This window comes from Magallana gigas, chromosome 2 (assembly GCF_963853765.1).
Source record: "Magallana gigas chromosome 2, xbMagGiga1.1, whole genome shotgun sequence".
In the NCBI taxonomy this organism is placed as follows: Eukaryota; Metazoa; Mollusca; class Bivalvia; order Ostreida; family Ostreidae; genus Magallana; species Magallana gigas.
The window spans coordinates 26,210,732-26,229,396 of NC_088854.1; the positions used below are offsets into that span (position 1 = coordinate 26,210,732).

General features: G+C 33.6%; 1 protein-coding gene and 1 long non-coding RNA gene across 2 annotated transcripts; one reads left to right on the forward strand and one right to left on the reverse strand.

The window, feature by feature from the left end:
• Window positions 1-179: 179 nt before the first annotated feature.
• Window positions 180-4,247, forward strand: LOC136272888 (uncharacterized). Its single transcript, XR_010710944.1, has 3 exons — window positions 180-649; window positions 785-870; window positions 4,107-4,247. It is a non-coding gene; the product is annotated as an uncharacterized lncRNA (long non-coding RNA).
• Window positions 4,248-6,342: 2,095 nt separating this feature from the next.
• LOC105337579 (protocadherin-11 X-linked) lies at window positions 6,343-16,559 on the reverse strand. Its single transcript, XM_066075878.1, has 12 exons — window positions 16,464-16,559; window positions 14,604-14,675; window positions 14,199-14,372; window positions 14,010-14,091; window positions 13,756-13,928; window positions 11,404-11,580; window positions 10,357-10,472; window positions 10,055-10,235; window positions 9,759-9,920; window positions 8,374-8,505; window positions 8,046-8,168; window positions 6,343-7,399 (listed from the first exon to the last, which is right to left on the reverse strand). Exons 1-12 carry the CDS (start codon window positions 16,525-16,527, stop codon window positions 7,212-7,214), a joined length of 1,644 nt encoding a protein of 547 aa, XP_065931950.1. The 5' UTR covers window positions 16,528-16,559; the 3' UTR covers window positions 6,343-7,211.
• Between the last annotated feature and the right edge of the window lie 2,106 nt (window positions 16,560-18,665).

The following is an 18,665-nucleotide window of genomic DNA, read 5'->3' on the forward strand; positions in this document are numbered from 1 at the left end:
TCAGCATTTACCCCACGGGATATTTCCTCGGTCATTTCCAATGTATGGCTGTTGTCCAGAAGTGGACTTGACCGTCTGATCTGCCGTGGCAGATCAAACCAACTGCCGTGCAAACAGCTGAGCTCGTTATTTAAAGCATCGGGCTCGGCCGTTATGACGTCATACCGCATGCTATACAAACCCGCCGTTATGGGGAAAGCAGTAAACAAGATGGGAGAACTGAAACACGTGAATAACGGCGTTTTGACGATATGTATTATCGAAAGGCAATAGAGGGAGTTGTGATTGAGGAATTAATGAAACGAAAGGGTTTAAATGATGCATGGAAGTATAAATAAGACCAACTGAATCATCGAGGAAACTCGGGATAATTTCTCGCAGATAATTTCGACATTGATTGGTAATTGTAAACAAAGAATACATGAATAATAAAATATCTTAGTACACAGCGAATGATCATCATATGATGTATTAAACGGAAATTCACTTCTTGATATGGTGTATATGGACCTTTTATTGCAACAGGGAATGTGTATTGGGATGTGAGAAATAAATTTCGTAACACAGCTCCCTCCCTTGAAAAGCATTCGTCCTCGAATGGAATCAACCATCTGATCTCAAGTGAATTTCTTACCTAACGTAGAAAAGGGTAATTATACTTGTTTTTAACATAACAATACATATAAAACAAATCATCAATAATATCAACACATATACAAATAGTATCACAGGTAATAATAAACATGTAATATATAATATCACCATTGTTTCATTTCACTTGCAGAATATTCCAACTCCTGAAAGATCCATCCTCAGCTGTTCATGATGACAGACACTTCCTGATGGTACTTCACAAATACTTCAGTCCTGGTAATTTTTCTTAAAATATCAAATGGATTCATTGTTTCTGAAAAATTATCACACACTCTTTATTCAGTCGAAATCCGCTTTTTAACGACTGGTCCGTATCTAGGGTAGACAATTTTTCCTCCTTGGGGTATGCTGAAGGGATTACTTATCAAGGCTCTCCTGAATTTGTCGAAGGCTTTATTACAGTCTTTGTTCCACACAAATTCAATATTTTTCTCCATCAAGTTATACAATGGTCTAGCTTTATCGATAAGGTACCGATGGTACAAGCAAGGACCTCGATGACTGGGTACTTCATTAATGCTTCTATGAATAGGCTCGTGCTTGATTTCTTCTATTTGTGGAGGGTCAGTAGCTACTTCATGTATAACCCCTTCCTCACTAACAGTATCTCCTAAACAGGATACCTCTTTTTGTAAAAGAATACATTTCTTTGGGTTCATTTTTAAATTTGCACCCTTTAACCTCTCAAAAACTTGTGTCAGATTCTCTAAATGTTCATCAAAAGTTTTGGACAATATAGTAATGTCATCTAAATACATCAAACAGACCTTCCAGGAGAGGTTAGACAATATTCTCTCCATTAATCTCTCAAAAGTGGCTCCGGCATTACACAAGCCGAATGGCATTTTCAAAAATTGCCAATGACCACCCCCCGGGATTGAAAAAGCAGTTTTGGGCTTATCTTCAGGTTTCATCTCCACCTGCCAATACCCACTCTTTAAATCTATAGTGGAGAACCATTTTGCTCCAGACAACGCATCTAACGTAGTATCAAATCTAGGTATAGGATAACTATCCTTAACAGTGACATCATTTATTTTTCTATAGTCTATACAGAACTGGATTGTCCCGTCCTTTTTCTTAACAAGGACTATGGGAGAACTCCATGGACTGTCTGATGTCTAAATAACTTCCCTTTCTAACATATCAACTATCTCCCTTCTCACTTCGGCCATTTTGGCTAAGGGAATACGCCTAGGGGGTTGTTTAATGGGTCTTGCATTACCCGTATTGATGGAATGTTTAACTAAGTCTGTCTTTCCCATATCTGATGATGAACATGAAAAACTTGATTGGTATTCTTTCAAAAAATTTGCTAATTTTTCCTTCTCTTCAACACTTATGCTCTCATGAACCTTGTCAATAATCTGTTCTAAATGATCTGGTAAAGCCGAGGGATCCCCCTCATCTCTGTAACACACTGACCTAACTATTTCTGTATCAGCATTTTCTACATCTACGTCTTCAACTCTTTCAATTGTAGCTACCACACTCCCTTTGTAAAGTTTTAAACTCTCACAACTAAAATTCAAAAATCGCCTTAACTAATGACTTTGCCACAAGTACATTTTTCTTCTCCATAAATTTCTCTACTGGTTCAACAATAGCTGGCCCTCTATAAAAATTAGGGCTCTCTACTCTAGCGGGTGCTACAAATTCACAATTAGGAGGAACAACTAAATTCTCTGATAAAACAATTCTGCTACATTCCTTAATCTCTGATTTGTCACTAAAATAAGGGATCTCTACTCCCTGTATCCTAAATAATCTCTGCTTCATGCAAATACTACAAGCAAACTTTGACATAAAGTCAACTCCTAATATACAACTATTTTCAATTTCCGCTATGACTACATTGTGGAAATATTCCAAATTTCCAAGAAAAATACTGAGTGTACACTCTCCCACTACTGGGATGTCATCTCCTTTAGCTGATTTCAATCTAAGGCTACTTTCAGTTATAACTAAATCTGATCTATTTTCTAAATCTACTTCTCTTAATAATTTGGGGTTAATAATTGTTACACTTGATCCGGTATGCACTAAAATTGTTGCATTAACATTCCCAATCTTCCCCGTTATAAAAATTCCTTCATTGCCTTGTTTTACATCTCCCACTATAATGCTCTTGGAAACTGACTAAGGAAGTGTAGAGATGGGATTATTTTTACTCTTCTTAATACTTTCATTTTTATTTGTACACTCTGTTTTCTTATCTCTTGATACCGGATCTTCCCCTTTAGTTTTCTTTATTGACTGTTTCCGAGGCTTGTTCCCATAGGACGCCGAGTTTCGCCCCTTAAACCCGACGATTGACCGTTTGACTGGTCTCTATTTTGAGAGTGATAGCTGTCATTAAACCTATGGTTTTTCCGCTGAGGGATTCCCATATTATGGTTTCTGAACTGATTATTTCCCCCATTATACCTATTTTGATAACTTCTCCCATTGTCAAAATTTCTGAAACTGGGATTTCTCTGCATTTGTGGAAGTCTACCAAAATTTTGGGAGTTCTGGTTTGTTTGACTAAGGGTATCCTGAATATTTTTGAGGAGAGATATAATTTCTTTATTTTCATCTTTTGGGGCATGGGAAGAAACAACGTTTATTGGTCTTTGCCTCTGGGCATCTGCCATTTTGTACGTTTCCAATCTTATGGCCATAATTTCGGCCTCTCCTATATCTCTTACCCGGGATTCTCTGAGCCGTAACCGCACGTTAGGATGTGGGAGGGCATCTATAAAATGATTGAGTGCCAAAATGTTTAACAAATTTGGGTCACCTGTAGGATAGGCTTGACGGACTAACTTTTTAATAGACTGGGATAGTTCCGATAGAGATTCTTTGTAGTATTACTCTATTTTTCAGCTTTGCCCTGAACATTTCTGATCTTTCCACTGACCCATAGCGCATGCTGAGAACTTTGACTAGGGAATCAAAGTCCCTTATTTGAATTTCACTTAGCTCTCCCAATACTGCTCTAGCACTCCCAGTAAGACTACTGGCCAGATAAAGGGATTTGGTACAATAATCCCACCCATGCAAATCAACCAGTATTTTGAATTGGAATAAATATTCTTCAAAATCTTCAGACCCATCATATGTTTGAGGTTTTAGATATACTGTGGGTTTTGGATTGAACACCATATTTTGACGACTATTTTCGTTTCTATTGACCCTTTGAAACGGGGGGTATGTGACTCTGTCACAGTGGAAACTTTCCCCTGCCCCTACAAATGGTAAATGCCTGGGATTTACATGTTCTGTATGTCTCCCATACTCTAACTGGGAATTTACATTAACATTGTTTTCCAGCATTCCAATTCTCTCTTGTAAACCTCGGGACGTTTCCCTAATGTTGGATAATTCTTCACCCAAATCTTGTTTCATGCAAACCACATCCCTATTCATTGTTTCAATAGCTTTTAACCATAAATCATTTACACTTTCAGACGCTGTTGGAGCTGATGATAAATCGGGAGAACAAGAATTTCTGAAGTCACTCCCCCCTTGAGATGCATCTTCACTTATCCCAACTGATCTTGGATTGAAGATTATCTCACCGGAATCTCCCAATGGACTATTCTCCCGGGACATTTTTACACAAAAATTTATACAAAAATTACTGCTAAAAAAAATGTTATTTTCAGTTTATGTTCTTTGTCCAATCAGATGTATTGGAAATAAAAAAAATATCCCACTTCTGACACCAATGTTGCGTTTTTAAAACTGTCCCGCTTATAAATTATATTTTACTGAACTTGGGTTTTATATATAACCCGGGATGTTGTGAAACGCAACTTGTGGGTCTCCCAAATCTGTATATTGGTACCAAAGAAAACTCAAAGTAAGGATTCAAATAAAATAAAGATATTTCAGTTTATTAAATGAGGATAGTCCCAAGACTCTGGGAGTGTAAATATAACATTAATTAATTCCCAACTTGATGGGATTAAAATAAAAATATTACAAATAGCCAAAACCCTTAATAAATATAGCTCTAAATATCCCGCTTAACCGTGCGGGAGTCCCGTTCCTATACAATCTTTCCCCTGTAGCCTATATACTTAAATATAATAAATTGATTAATAAAAGAAGGTCATTGCATCAGCTCAGCATTTACCCAACGGGATATTTCCTCGGTCATTTCCAATGTATGGCTGTTGTCCAGAAGTGGACTTGACCGTCTGATCTGCCATGGCAGATCAAACCAACTGCCGTGCAAACAGCTGAGCTCGTTATTTAAAGCATCGGGCTCGGCCGTTATGACGTCATACCGCATGCTATACAAACCCGCCGTTATGGGGAAAGCAGTAAACAAGATGGGAGAACTGAAACACGTGAATAACGGCGTTTTGACGATATGTATTATCGAAAGGCAATAGAGGGAGTTGTGATTGAGGAATTAATGAAACGAAAGGGTTTAAATGATGCATGGAAGTATAAATAAGACCAAATGAATCGTCGAGGACACTCGGGATAATTTCTCGCCGATAATTTCGACATTGATTGGTAATTGTAAACAAAGAATACATGAATAATAAAATATCTTAGTACACAGCGAATGATCATCATATGATGTATTAAACGGAAATTCACTTCTTGATATGGTGTATATGGACCTTTTATTGCAACAGGGAATGTGTATTGGGATGTGAGAAATAAATTTCGTAACATATACATGGCTTTTATCAGAATTATACTGGAATATGGTGATGTTGTGTGGGACAACTGTACCAAAGACAACTCTGAATTGCTTGAAAAAGTGCAAATTGAAGCAGCCAGAATAATAACAGGGTTGAGAGTTAACTCATTTAGAAGTACAATGTATTTTATATAGCGAACTTCGCTGGGAAACCCTTCAATCTCGAAGGGATAACCATAAGCTTATTCGTTTCTACAAAATAATTCATGGTTTAGCACCGCAGTACTTGTTAGACTTAATTCAACCAAACTGTCCAACTGAACATGCATATAATCTTAGGTCTAATAGCAATTTTTACTCTCTGCCACTATGTCGGACTACTTCTTATTACAATAGCTTTATTCCGTCTACAATTAAATTATGGAATAATCTTGATGCAGAAATAAAACATTCATCATCTTTGTCTATTTTTAAGTCAAAACTCAAAAACCAAAATATACCCAAAACTTGCAAACAGTACAGCTTTGGCAATAGGAAAGAAAATATTATTTCATGTCAATTACGGAATAAAGCTAGCAACTTAAATGCTCATTTATTTAAGGATTTTTTAACTGCTGATAGTCAATGTACAAACTGTGGGTCTGAATCTGAAGATAATATACATTTTTTTCTTGAGTGTCCAAGATACACTCAACAAAGAGTTAAACTTTTTAATCAATTTAATGATATTAGTGTACCTTTTCATATTAACTATATTCTTTATGTTAGTTCTGAATTTTCATACAACTTAAATTGTAAAATTGTTTCTTATGTTCATAGTTATATTATAGCTTCTAAGCGTTTTTTATTTTTATTTTCTTCAAATGGGCTGGATCATGACACCAATATTCTATGTCTGTCTGTCGGTATGAATGAATGAGGTGATGGGTTTATAAATGTAGGAATGAATGTGTTCATGTACAGTTGTGTATACGTAAAACAACAAGTTAATTTATCATCATATGACAAAAGTCAAGCTTATTATTTATTATCCAATTATCCTTTGTCTTGTATACAAATATATCAATAATATATCACTCTGTAAACTGGTAAATTATACTACAAACTATATACTATATTCTATGATTATTTTATAACACCACTTCTTGACTTTGTATTTTGGAGAGGGTTTATATAGGCTTTGCCTGTTGCCTAATCCATTTGATTACTCAATAAAATATGTTTAAATTATAAATTGTATATTTACATGTATTACTATTGTTACTTAAAGCACCAAATTTTTGATAAATGATAAAGGATTGCTTTAGTTGATGCTTTAGTTTTCAGAACACACCCTCTGGCGCTCTAGAAACAAATAAAGAATAACATTGACGCTAGCTTTTACATAGACTTTTAATGAATACGTATATTCATTCGATAGTTTAACAATGTATTGAACATTTTTTATGTCTTTCATTGTCAAGTGTCTTATTTTAAATGGGGGTTCACAGGAGGTTGCCCGTCAATCTTCCTATCAATTCACTTTATATCAGTTAATATTTCTAATAAAGCAAGTACACTTCCAAGTCCATGTTGTCTCGTGTACTTAAAAACAACTCATGATTTTGAATGTGCTTATTATAAATTGTATGTTGGAGATTTTTATGTCTAATTTTTTTTTTTTTTACTTTTTTTTCCTTTTAATTTAGAAAGTACAATTCTATTAAAGCCGTTTGGTTTGCTTTTTCGTTCTTTATAAATCTTTACTATTTCGGCGTTAGAAACATTTCAAAATATTATACATAATAAGTAAACAAAAGATATTATATATAACTTTGAAGTTACAGCATAGAATGATGTAAAATATACTTTTTAAAACCTCTTTGCCTGTTATATACAAATTGTATTACGTACATTTTTATAAGTGCTACATTTATAGAAAAGGTTTAGTTTTGATAATATTTCTAGATTTTGATTTTGGTGATTTCTTGAACACCAGCACACAAAATCCAATCACAGCAAACGTAGCTAACCCAGCAAAGATTGTTAAGATTATCAGTATATATTTTGCATCCGTGCTCAGCCAATCAGTCGATGTTGATGTGGCGGTGGAGTCTGTTTCTACAAAATTAATATTAAAATATCTTTAAATATTCAACGTGAAATCAAATATATTCATACAAAGTATGTTTAAATTTTGAAAGATATTTATGTCTATTGAAGCATTGATTTAAAAATATTATTGTATGAATAATATCTTTTTCATTTTTTACAGGCTAGTTATTTTGAGACGCAAGTTTAATTGTGTGTGTACATGCACTTATATGTTTAATGGCGTGTTATGAGCATATTTTTTACTCGACTAAGGAGATTTGCATTTACAAAGTGAGAAAAAGCTACTAGACACATGGCCTAAACTATTCATGAGAGCCGAGGAGTAAATGTAGTGATATGGACAAAGGCTAGTCAGTCTATCCAAAACTAGCCATTAATTTTGAAGAAGAAAAAAATATCTTAAACGACATAGATTCTCGCTCTAGCGATATTTTCCTTATTTTTTTCATTCTACATATCATTGGTGACATAAAATCGGGTCAAATGGAAGTTTGTTATATGACCCTGTACTTCATTCATTTACTATAATCATGTTCTATAATCATCATACACGTACCGTGTACATTGCAGCTTTTTAGGGAAAGTTTACTTAATCTTATTTCAAACCATGAGATGTCATGATTAAGATCTGTACACATGACAAGGACATTACCTTTCATTTGAACAGTGAGTACTTTGGGTCCAACAAGGTTTTTCCCATCGAATACATATATATAGAGGTCAAATCCTGGCTCCGTTACATTTACCACACTACTTTCAGTAAGAACAGCGCCCGCTGAGAATTAAAAACAAAACTATACATGTAAATGTATGTTTGAAAATACTTTAAAGTGGCTTTCATGTTAAGACTATGTAAACTACAATAGTTACATTTGATTAATAGTAAGCAGTCACACAAAACACTAAAGTTACGCGAGAAACGTTACCCAAGTTACAAATAATGTAACACCTTTTCGACACCAAACGTTTGAGATACGTACAAGCAAATATCTTAAAAGGACATTCAGATGGTAAACAAGTCATGTTGCAGAACAGCTGGGCGGACTCTTTGTCGGTCGTCGTCACAGTAAAAATGGACGTCCCGACAATTGTGTTTGGAGATACACTAACACCTTAAAAATAACATTTTAATGTTTTTATTGCACACATTTAGTATGATTGCATTAAACATATGGATGCAACCTGTTTCTATCAAATATTTTTGCTTATTAACTGGTGATGGTGTTAAAACGAATATCAGAGGTAAGTTAAAGCTGCTTGGTCCGATTTTATATCAAATTTTATGCACGCTTTTAAACGATGGTTATGCTAAGTATATGTATAATACTAGACATTGCAGTAGTTTTCACAGTCAATTAAGCCAAATTTCAATGAAGAAAAATTCGTACAAAATTTGCTAACAAAACAAACGACATAAAAGGGTACCAAGTTATTTCGCCTCATGTTAAAGTTCACCCCTGACGACGACACGGGTATGGTTGTATTACGACATTGACATCTCTTTAAATAAAGGTCGAAATGATCAGACAAATTACAAATAAAAAAAATGTAAGTTTTGTTCGCTAATCGATGCATAGCATGCGGGTTGAATAACCCCAATTATTCGGGGGACGAAACCAAACGGTTTTCTTCTCTAAACATTCCCATGATGCATTTTAGTTTGTTTTTTCGTTTGCCCAAAAAGAAATTATATTTAACTTTGAAAGGAGACTGATTCTGCTGGTGTAAATAGGAGAAAGTCCATTACTTTCTAAGATAAATGGTTTGTATAGAAAAAAAAATTGATACTGTATTAACAAAAAAAATCGGACCAAGCAGCTTTAAGTGACGACTTCAAGGTACATGAATTTATTAACTGTATAGACAGCATTTACCTTCAATCATTATAAAGCAAATGCTGACTAAAATAATGGCGTCATTCACATATACAAGTTTACAATGTAACTCTGAATTCAATACGTTCTGTTACTGTAGTTTAAAACTAATTGACGTTTTGTTAATACATTTTGTTATAATTAATCGCAATTACGAATACAATTTTTAACCACATTTTCTGTGAACAATGTAAGAGAAAACAAGTAAAAAAGTTCCGAATTTATTTAATATAGGTCTGCCTCGGTAACTACTGATTTAAAAGAAAATTGTTTTCTAATTCATTACAAGATATAATTTAAAAAATTAATGCATTGTTAAGAGGTTGTTCTAGGTTATTCCGCAAAATTTGCCTGTTGTCTCTTAGACCACACATCTTGAATATCATTAAAAAGTTACTTGATAAAAACAAAGATTAATTTTTTATAATTAACTCATATCTGTATGCGACTAAACACACAAACACACACACACAATTTAAAAATAATCTTACTTGCTGGAAGGTTTGTGATGACTGGCGGTTCGTTTTTGGACACGTACACAACAAATGTGCTGCTCACTGAATCCTTGGTGTCTGTACAATTAATGGTCATCAAGTACTCTCTGGCTGTATCATAGTCCAAAGAAGCGCCACCTCGTAGATAAATAGAGTACCCTGTGGAAAAATTCAATATGAATGATAAAAATTATGACACATTCTTAAGCTTTTCATACAGGATTTAAGAAATAAACACTGTGAAATGCAATCATTTTGGGCGAAAAAAAAGAATAAGTAAATACTGTTCTTACTAGATCTTCCGACTGAGTAATAAAAGTACAAATCATTTGTCGTGGGAACTATACTATTTAAGGAGCACGTCACTACATCTCCTACTGTCGGATCGGTAACGGTCAGAATGAATAATTCCGTCTCCTCCGAGAGATCTTCACTAATTTCTGTAGTATTCGGCAGGTTTTGAAAAACTGGAGGCTGATAGACAAGTAACAAAAATAATGTTCAAATCAAGCACTAATATATGCAGTTTAATGTTTTAACTCATTATAGCAGCTGTACATATTATATAATTAAATCATTATAACATCTATTTTACCTGGTTTGCAACAGTTAGAGTGAAAGTGGCTGAGTCTGCGTTGCCGCATAGATCCACTACAGAAAAACTGAACACGGTAGTACCGACAGTCAACGTTGTCAGAGTGGTCAGGTTTCCTGAAAAAGAAATACACGATAACAATATATCATTTAGTATACTTTGAACTCTTTGTTAAATTATCAGTGATCATTTGTGAAAAGCAGGGGCCCAGAAGCCATCACTCGCACTTAAGCAACAATAGCCAAGAAACTAATAAATATTTTTTTTAATACAATTATTCCACAAAACAAATACAAATAGTATAACTGCACAAAGCTTTTTGTAGTTTAACACACTGCTGAAATTTACTTGGAAAAAAATATATATTAGGTTAAATTGTTCCTTCATACAATTATTTTATTCGTATTCTTCTATACGATTATTTTATTCGAATTCCAATTCGTACATTTTTACCCCCACGGTGTCCTTTTTCTTCTTGTCCGGTCACAGTTAAAATAGTTTTATAGTTTTTAATCTCGTTGTAACGTTTCACTATTGAAACTTCTTCATAATATTGTAATCAAAGCGGTTTACATTTTTGTTAGAAAATTTGTTATTATTTGTCTACATGCCCCGTTTATCGATTTATCGAAACCTTCACAATTCGGCTGTTTCTGTAAGCTGACAAACTGATGTATTTTAACAGTACATTAACTGCACCAACTCATCAAAGAAATCATTTGTATTGTCTAAATGACAGCTTTAAAGCTCTTTTGGGACCACAAACTGACCTCTGGATGACATGACTTGAACAAAGTTATTCAAAGACGCTTATTCAAAACTGTTGTTTTTAAGATATATTTTTTAAAATTTTCATTGTTTTAAAACAAATTAGAATGATTACAGAGCATAGAGCATACAGATAAAATTTCTTTAGGATTATCTAGCCTTTCATATGAAGAATTTCGAACGCTCCTAATTGAATTATTCATGACGCAAAGTTTAAGTTTAAGATTTACTTGCTCAGGCGAGCTTAACGAAAAAATCTCATTAGAATTATTAATTAACCTGAAATCGGGTCAAAGTTAAAAGACGTGGAAGCAGGATTCGTTGACGTCAGTGTATACGTCAGGTTGTCGGACAAGTCCGCGTCCGTTGCTGTTACCGTTATCAGCGTCGTTCCAACCGCCGTGTCCTCACCTGCAGATAATGTCGTGGGTAGCGATGCAAACTGTGGGGTGTTACCTAAACGAAATCAAATAACAGTAGGTAAGAAAGACGGTTGAAATATTTAATTGACTAACATAAAAAATGGACCCCTTAACGATAACAGTACTTTAGTGTATGTACTGGTCTTTGCAGGATGCAATGGTACAGTTTGATGACGACATGCTATTTAACAGCAATAGTTATATTCTGAATATCTAGTTATCTACTGATCTAAACTTCGCCATATTATAAACTTGGCCCTGCAAATCAACAGTACCATAGCAACTGTGAAAAGACTTTAATTATTTTTAGGTCACCTGAGTCACTCAGGTGACCTATTGCAATTGGTCTTCGTCCGTCGTCGTGCGTCGTGCGTTAACAATTTTACATTTTTAACTTCTTCTTGAAAACTACCAGGCCAATCGTTACCATTTTTGGTGTGAAGCATCTCTATGGTAAGAAAACTCTAAACTGTGATATTCATGGCTCTACCACCCCTGGGGTGCCACGGGCGGGGCCAAATATGCAAAAAAGCCAAATTTTCAAAAATCTTCTCTATTTCCACACATGTGAGGAAAAAACTGAATGCATGGTTATGATGTCCATGAAGCCTTCTACAAAAATTGTGAAATGACCTCTGGTTCAGGGGTCAGGCTCTAGGAGGGGGCCAATATGGCCATATAGTAAAAATGTATTAAATCTTAGAAAATCTTCTTCTCTACTCCCATTTATATTTGTTATAAACTAAATGCCTGATTATGATGTCCATGAGGCCCTCTACCAAAATTGTGAAATTCATGACCCCTGGGTCATGGGTTCAGGCTCTAGGGTGGGGCCAATATGGCCATATAGTAATAATGTATTAAATCTTAGAAAATCTTCTTCTTTACTCCCATACATACTTGTTTAAAACTAAATGCATGATTATGATGTCCATGAAGCCTTCGACTAAAATTGCGAAATTCATGACCCCTGGGTCATGGGTTCAGGCTCTAGGGTGGGGCCAATATGGCCATATAGTAAAAATGTATTAAATCTTAGAAAATCTTCTTCTCTACTGCTATATATATTTGGTAAAAACTAAATGCCTGGTTATAATGTCCATGAAGCCCTCTATCAAAATTGTAAAATTCTTGACCCCTTTGTTAGGGGTTCAGGCTCTAGGGTGGGGCCAATATGGCCATATTGTAAAAATGTATTAAAATCTTAGAAAATTTTCTTCTCTTCTTCCATATATATTTGTTAAAAACTAAATGCCTGGTTATAATGTCCATGAAGCCCTCTACCAAAATTGTAAAATTCTTGACCCCTTTGTTAGGGGTTCAGGCTCTAGGGTGGGGCAAATATGGCCATATTGTAAAAATGTTTTAAATCTTAAAAAATTTTCTGAACTCCCACACATGTGGGCAAAAAACTGAATAAATGGTTATGATGTCCACTAACTCCTCTACCTAAATTGTGAAATTCATGGCCTCTGGGTCAGGGGTTCAGGACATGAGGGGTGGGGGGGGGGGGGCAATAGGGCAATATATTGTTAATGCATATAATCTTTAAAAATTTTCTTATCTATTCTCACACATCTGTATTAAAAACTGACTTATATTTATGTTTACCAGGAAATCCTCTACTGAAATTTTAATTTTCATTTCCCCTGGAGTATGGGTTTTGACTCTATAGATAGGACAAGGCCAAAATGGATGTATAGGTGTTAATGCATATAATGTAAAAAAAATTATCTTCTTTACTCCCACACACCTGAAAGGAAAACTGAATTCATGATTTTGTAGACCAGATCTTTAAGTTTTTTGCCAAAATTTTAGGTTCCATAGTTCTTTTTGAAAGATTTCATGTAGGGAGATGGTCTTCATTACAAATTTATAATTTTTCTACTCCAGAATGAAACCTAATTAATTATATGCATATATGAGACTCCTCGACAAGTTTGTGTATGGGTTATATGCTACTCAGGTGACCGTTAAGGCCAATTGGCCTCTTGTTTTATTTATGGGAAGAGTAAGTTGGAATTTAAAATTGAAATGTTTAGTTTCAAATTATTTTTTCCCCTTATTCTAATTACAAACACAGAGTTTTGCACAGGAAATGGAGGTTTCTTAAACACTATACATCAATTACAGTTCAACATTTAAAATCAATGGAAAATTATTTTATATTTAATAAATAAGTAATGCATTAAAGTTCAAGCTCTTTTACCTGGTGATAATGTAGCTTTAATGCTAAATTCTATGTTATTTCTGTAGTGTAAAAAGGTGGCCGTGCTTCCTACTGTCCCTGTCGCTGTATCTGAGTAAATCACGTCTTCGTTGGAACTTCCGCTACCCATATTTGTTATGTCATATGACGGTATAGTGACCCCCGACGACATGCTTGAACAACAAATAATCAATTAAATGAATTTAAAAATGATTTTCAATTTCACTAGATTCTTTGGTGAATTGTGAACTTACAATCCAATGTAATCTCCTGCTTGGACCGATATTTGTTGTGAGGCAGTAACAGATCCTATGAAGACTGCATTGAAATTTGCCGCTGAAATTCATGATAATTAGTAGCATTGTAAAACGGATTCTATGAAGCTATAATCTATGACATTTAACCTCTGAAATCTGAAATTTAGAATTATCAAATCTAGATACTTTCAATATCAAAGGAGTTCTGTCCAATTAACGTCCAGGCTCCGGACACCTGTCGCCACACCTGAGCGTACAAAGTGCCATTGGTAGTAGTGACATAGAACTCCCAGGTCGTCACAAAGCCACAACAGTTTATTAAGTAGTCGTTATCGGCAGAGTTTAAAATAAATGTCCTTCCTGTAAAAGTAAAAGAAAAATCAAAATCACTGTAATTCATTCTTTAATCCGTGAGAACTTAAAGGCGCGTACTCAATGATAATGAACAATAACTTTCTTTTAATTAATAAAACTAGGAGATGTGTTTTTTTTCTCGGGTGACGTGCGTGTGCTGTGGTGAAATTGCATTGATCACTCTAATTGTCTCCATGACTTCTGCAAAATTACTGTAATACAGTCATGTAGAATTACCTGAACCGGTGTCGGAACTGTCGGTTGTTGGTATTTTTCCATTTGTCTGACCGGAAGCACAGGCTGCTCCATCTAAAAAAACAGCAAAAAAAACAAGATTAGTACAGCATAAGTACTTGAGTTGGGCCTCATGTTGGGACCACCCTAAAACGCAAAGGAATTAATGCTGTGAAGTAATGTACATGTGTAAAGTTACAAAAATCATTTTATAATTGATATTGCAGCTGAATTTATTAAAAGGGAAAAATATTATGCATTAAGTATGTGTATGTATGTTTTAAAATTTGAAACGGTTTCCTCGTACTATTTGATTCAAAAAAGTTGGAAACACTTTGATATGATGATAAAATGTTTTACGTAACAAAGAAAATAAAGCTACGCAGTGATACCGTTAATTCCCAATCATTCGATCTTGATGGATTTGCACTAAATCTGATGTTTAAATGTAAACATTAAAATAATTGGGGAATAGTTACAGTGTGTAGCAAACTTCTTTTGAAATAAAAAGATACCGGTGTAGTCCAGAAGTTAATTGGAGAAAAGGCCTTGGGAATTTTAAAGTTTCGTGATCAGATAAAACTGCATGACCTCCTCAATTTAAATTTCAAGTCGCATTTTGGTCTAATTCTGGCAATTGAATAAAATAAGAAGGAGGAAATTTTAAAACAAGATATTAAGATTTTATGCAAGCTAAATAAAAAAACATTTTTTAGAAATGTCACATGTCAACCTTAAAATCTGTTACATAGTATCTGCTTAATAAAAGCTTGCGAGATTGGTCCCAATAATTCTTTAATTTGAATTGAGCTAGTTGAAATATTTATCCTTAAGTTAATAATTTTCCTAATAAGAGCCATTTTGGCAAAACTGTTGGTTATCGGTATGATTTATATTATTATTAGATTATATTATCAAACTATTACTAAAAGTAAGTTTTACGTCATCATACATACTCATTTTAACATACACTTGCTTGTACAATTTATTTATATTGGTTTTTTAAGTTATAAACTGTAGCATTTTGTATAAATTACCAAACTGATATACATGACACTTTAATTCTAAAAACTTAAACTGAAAAATCAAAATGTTATGTGAATTCTCTTCATTTTCGTTTAATCTGTTATTCTTTAACAAAATGAAAACATGATTCAATATAACTACTACTGGTTACATGTACGTACATGTAGATATATTACTTTATTTTATCTTTATGAGAGATCTGTAAAACTCCTCTTGGTTTATTTTTTGTTAGGGATTAAGATTTAAATTTAGATTAAGGTTATAGCATATTAAGCGATTTTGTTAAGGATATATGTACGTGTTAATTTTTTGTTATAAAAATGTATTTAAAACGAAAATATAACTACGACTTTGACATATTTTTGATTTCATTTTTCATTTTTTATTATTAAATCGATGTTACTGATAAAACCTTGAAAGAGTTGGAAATAACACTTTATTCGTAGAAAATACTCTATGTTAATGTTAATCAATTCTTTCTTACCTTTTTTTATCTTTAAAAATGTTTTAAATTATTTTATTTTTTGCAATTCCTCGGTTATTTGACTGTCATCACAAGATAACTTTGAGTATCATCTAAGATTTAACCATTTTTTAAAATTGTTCTGGGATTACAAATAACTTCTTTTAAAAAGTATCCAGTTCTGCTAAATTTGTAAATTAGTGTCTTGATTTTTCGGAAATAAATTACATTACCTTTTTTGATTTTCCTAGAATTGTTCAAAATTTACACGTACAGTACAAATATATTTTTGATGCAATAAAGGGTGACAGCAATTTAGAATTTTGTTTTTCTATGAAAATTAATTATTAGTATTGAAGAACTGTATTACTTACCAGATAGTTTTGTATAGTAAATCAAACTAATGACAATTATCCAAACTAAACTGCTATGAGCCATATTGCTGTTCGGTCGCCACACCACTCTCAAATGATAGGGATTGTATGGGACAGTGATTTGATATCCTTTTAAATAACCGATTACATTGTTGGTTAAGGCCTCCTCGCTCACGTAAACATCTACATTGTTTAACTGATTGATGATCAGAAGGAGGGAATTAAATTATTTTCTATTTTTTAATTGCTTCATATTAACTTTATTGTCAATAGAGCCCTCCCCTAAGCACACAGCAGAAGCAGTAATAAATTTCGTTTAAGTAGAGGTATCCTTTTCAGTCTTTATGATGCCCTTCGGTTGCCAGCTTGATGCTTAATATAAATCAATAAATGTTTAAAACTTTTTAATCAATATATGTATTAAACATTTTTTTTTCGATTTTGCAAAACCATGCCTGGGGCAATACATGTACAACTTAGACGTACTCACTTTTGATATAAGTTAAATATTAATATATTTGGAAAGTGAGACTGATATTGATTGAAAGCTAGCTCGTCAAAGTTTTACAGCCTCAGAGCCAGACCCAAAATTTGTCAGTATTATGAGCTGTATAAAAGAAAATTCATATGAAAAATTCGACAGATTATTCATAAGTACTAATTGAGTACTTAGGTTATTTTAATGTAAGGAGAAATTGATATCTTGTAATACATATTTATAAACAAGGTAAAAAAAAAATTATACAAGCGTCAAAAGGCCGGTCGCAAACCATTAATTTTGTTTTCTGAAAAAATTGAAATGATAAAGATCGATATCGAGTTAATATTCTGCAGTACATGAACAATCCACTCAAACATGAGCATTGTTGTGCTTATCAGCACATTGTTTTAAAATGATTAAAATACAAAAAAATACCATATTTCACTTTATAATTATTTCTTTATTATTTTTAAAAGATAACCGATCTTGTTGAAACGCTCTCTCTAAGCAAAGACGCGCTGCAATTCCAAAACGTCTTGTTAAACTATATATTCATACCAGAAACTTAAGGTACAACAACTTCTTACTCAGGTGACATTTTGCAATCCGTTTGTTTGTTTTTTAAATTCATCTTTAAGCCAAAAGGTTCATCTGATCCCGTATAATAATACGTACCTCGTGGTGCATCGAGCGTCCTCCGTCGTGCGTCGTCGTCCGTTATCAATTTTACATGTTTAACTTCATCTTGAAAACCATATTTGGATTGACACATCTCTAGGATATAAGGAATCTAAATTCTGTAAATTACTACCTCACAACCCCTGGGGTTTCATTGACAAGGTCAATTACATGTATGCAAAAAAGTTTTAAAAAATGTAAAATCATCTTCTCTACTCCCATATATGTGAGAAAAAAAACCCTATTCCATGATTATGATATCCATGAAGCCCTTCACCTAAATTGAGAAATTCATGGACCCTTGATCAGGGGTTCAGGCCCTATGGCGGAGCCAATATGGCCATATAGTAAATAGAAAACATTCTCTTGCCTTTAACAGTAATGGGAGAAAAAATGAATGTATTATGATGATGCTCATTAAGCCCTCTTCCAAAATTTTGAAGTTCATAATCCCTGCGTAAGACCAATATCACAACATAAGGAAAATGTATACATTTTAATAATCTTTTCTTTACTTTTTACATTAATAAGAGATAAACTAAATTTTATTATGTCCATAATGTCCTCTTCTTCAACTGTGAAATTCACTGCCCATGGGCCAGAGTTTCAAAGTATAAAAGCGGAGTCAACAGTCAGAGGAGGTTAAAAGTTTTAAATTAGACTATAAAATGAAGCTAAAATTGCAAACATAAAACTTCCTGACTTGTCAATCGTCGGTTATCGTACTCAGGTGACTGTAAAGGCCTGTGGGCCTTTGATTATAACTCAAAATTCAAAGACATTAGAGATGCTATTAAATTCTTCAGAAGTCCTAAATTATTTTTGATGAAGAACATATTATGCATTACAAAACAAAGTATCATTTTGCAAAGATATATTTTTGAGACCGATGGATAAATCGACATTAAAATCCAAACGCTCGACTGTGTTTGTAAATCAGTTTAACGGGGACAGCCGAGTGTCTGGTTGTACGAAACTTTATCTAGGTTTTTTAAATTTTAGTCAAGTTATGTTAATGCATTAGATAACTTACCTGTATATTA

Excerpts from the sequence above, each read along its gene's own strand:
- LOC105337579 (XM_066075878.1), bottom strand. The coding sequence starts at position 16,527 with ATGGCTCATAGCAGTTTAGTTTGGATAATTGTCATTAGTTTGATTTAC. Across the intron at positions 14,373-14,603 it reads CAGTTCCGACACCGGTTCAG|GAAGGACATTTATTTTAAAC; the intron begins GTAATTCTACAT and ends TTACTTTTACAG. Across the intron at positions 14,092-14,198 it reads GAACTCCTTTGATATTGAAA|CGGCAAATTTCAATGCAGTC; the intron begins GTATCTAGATTT and ends CATGAATTTCAG.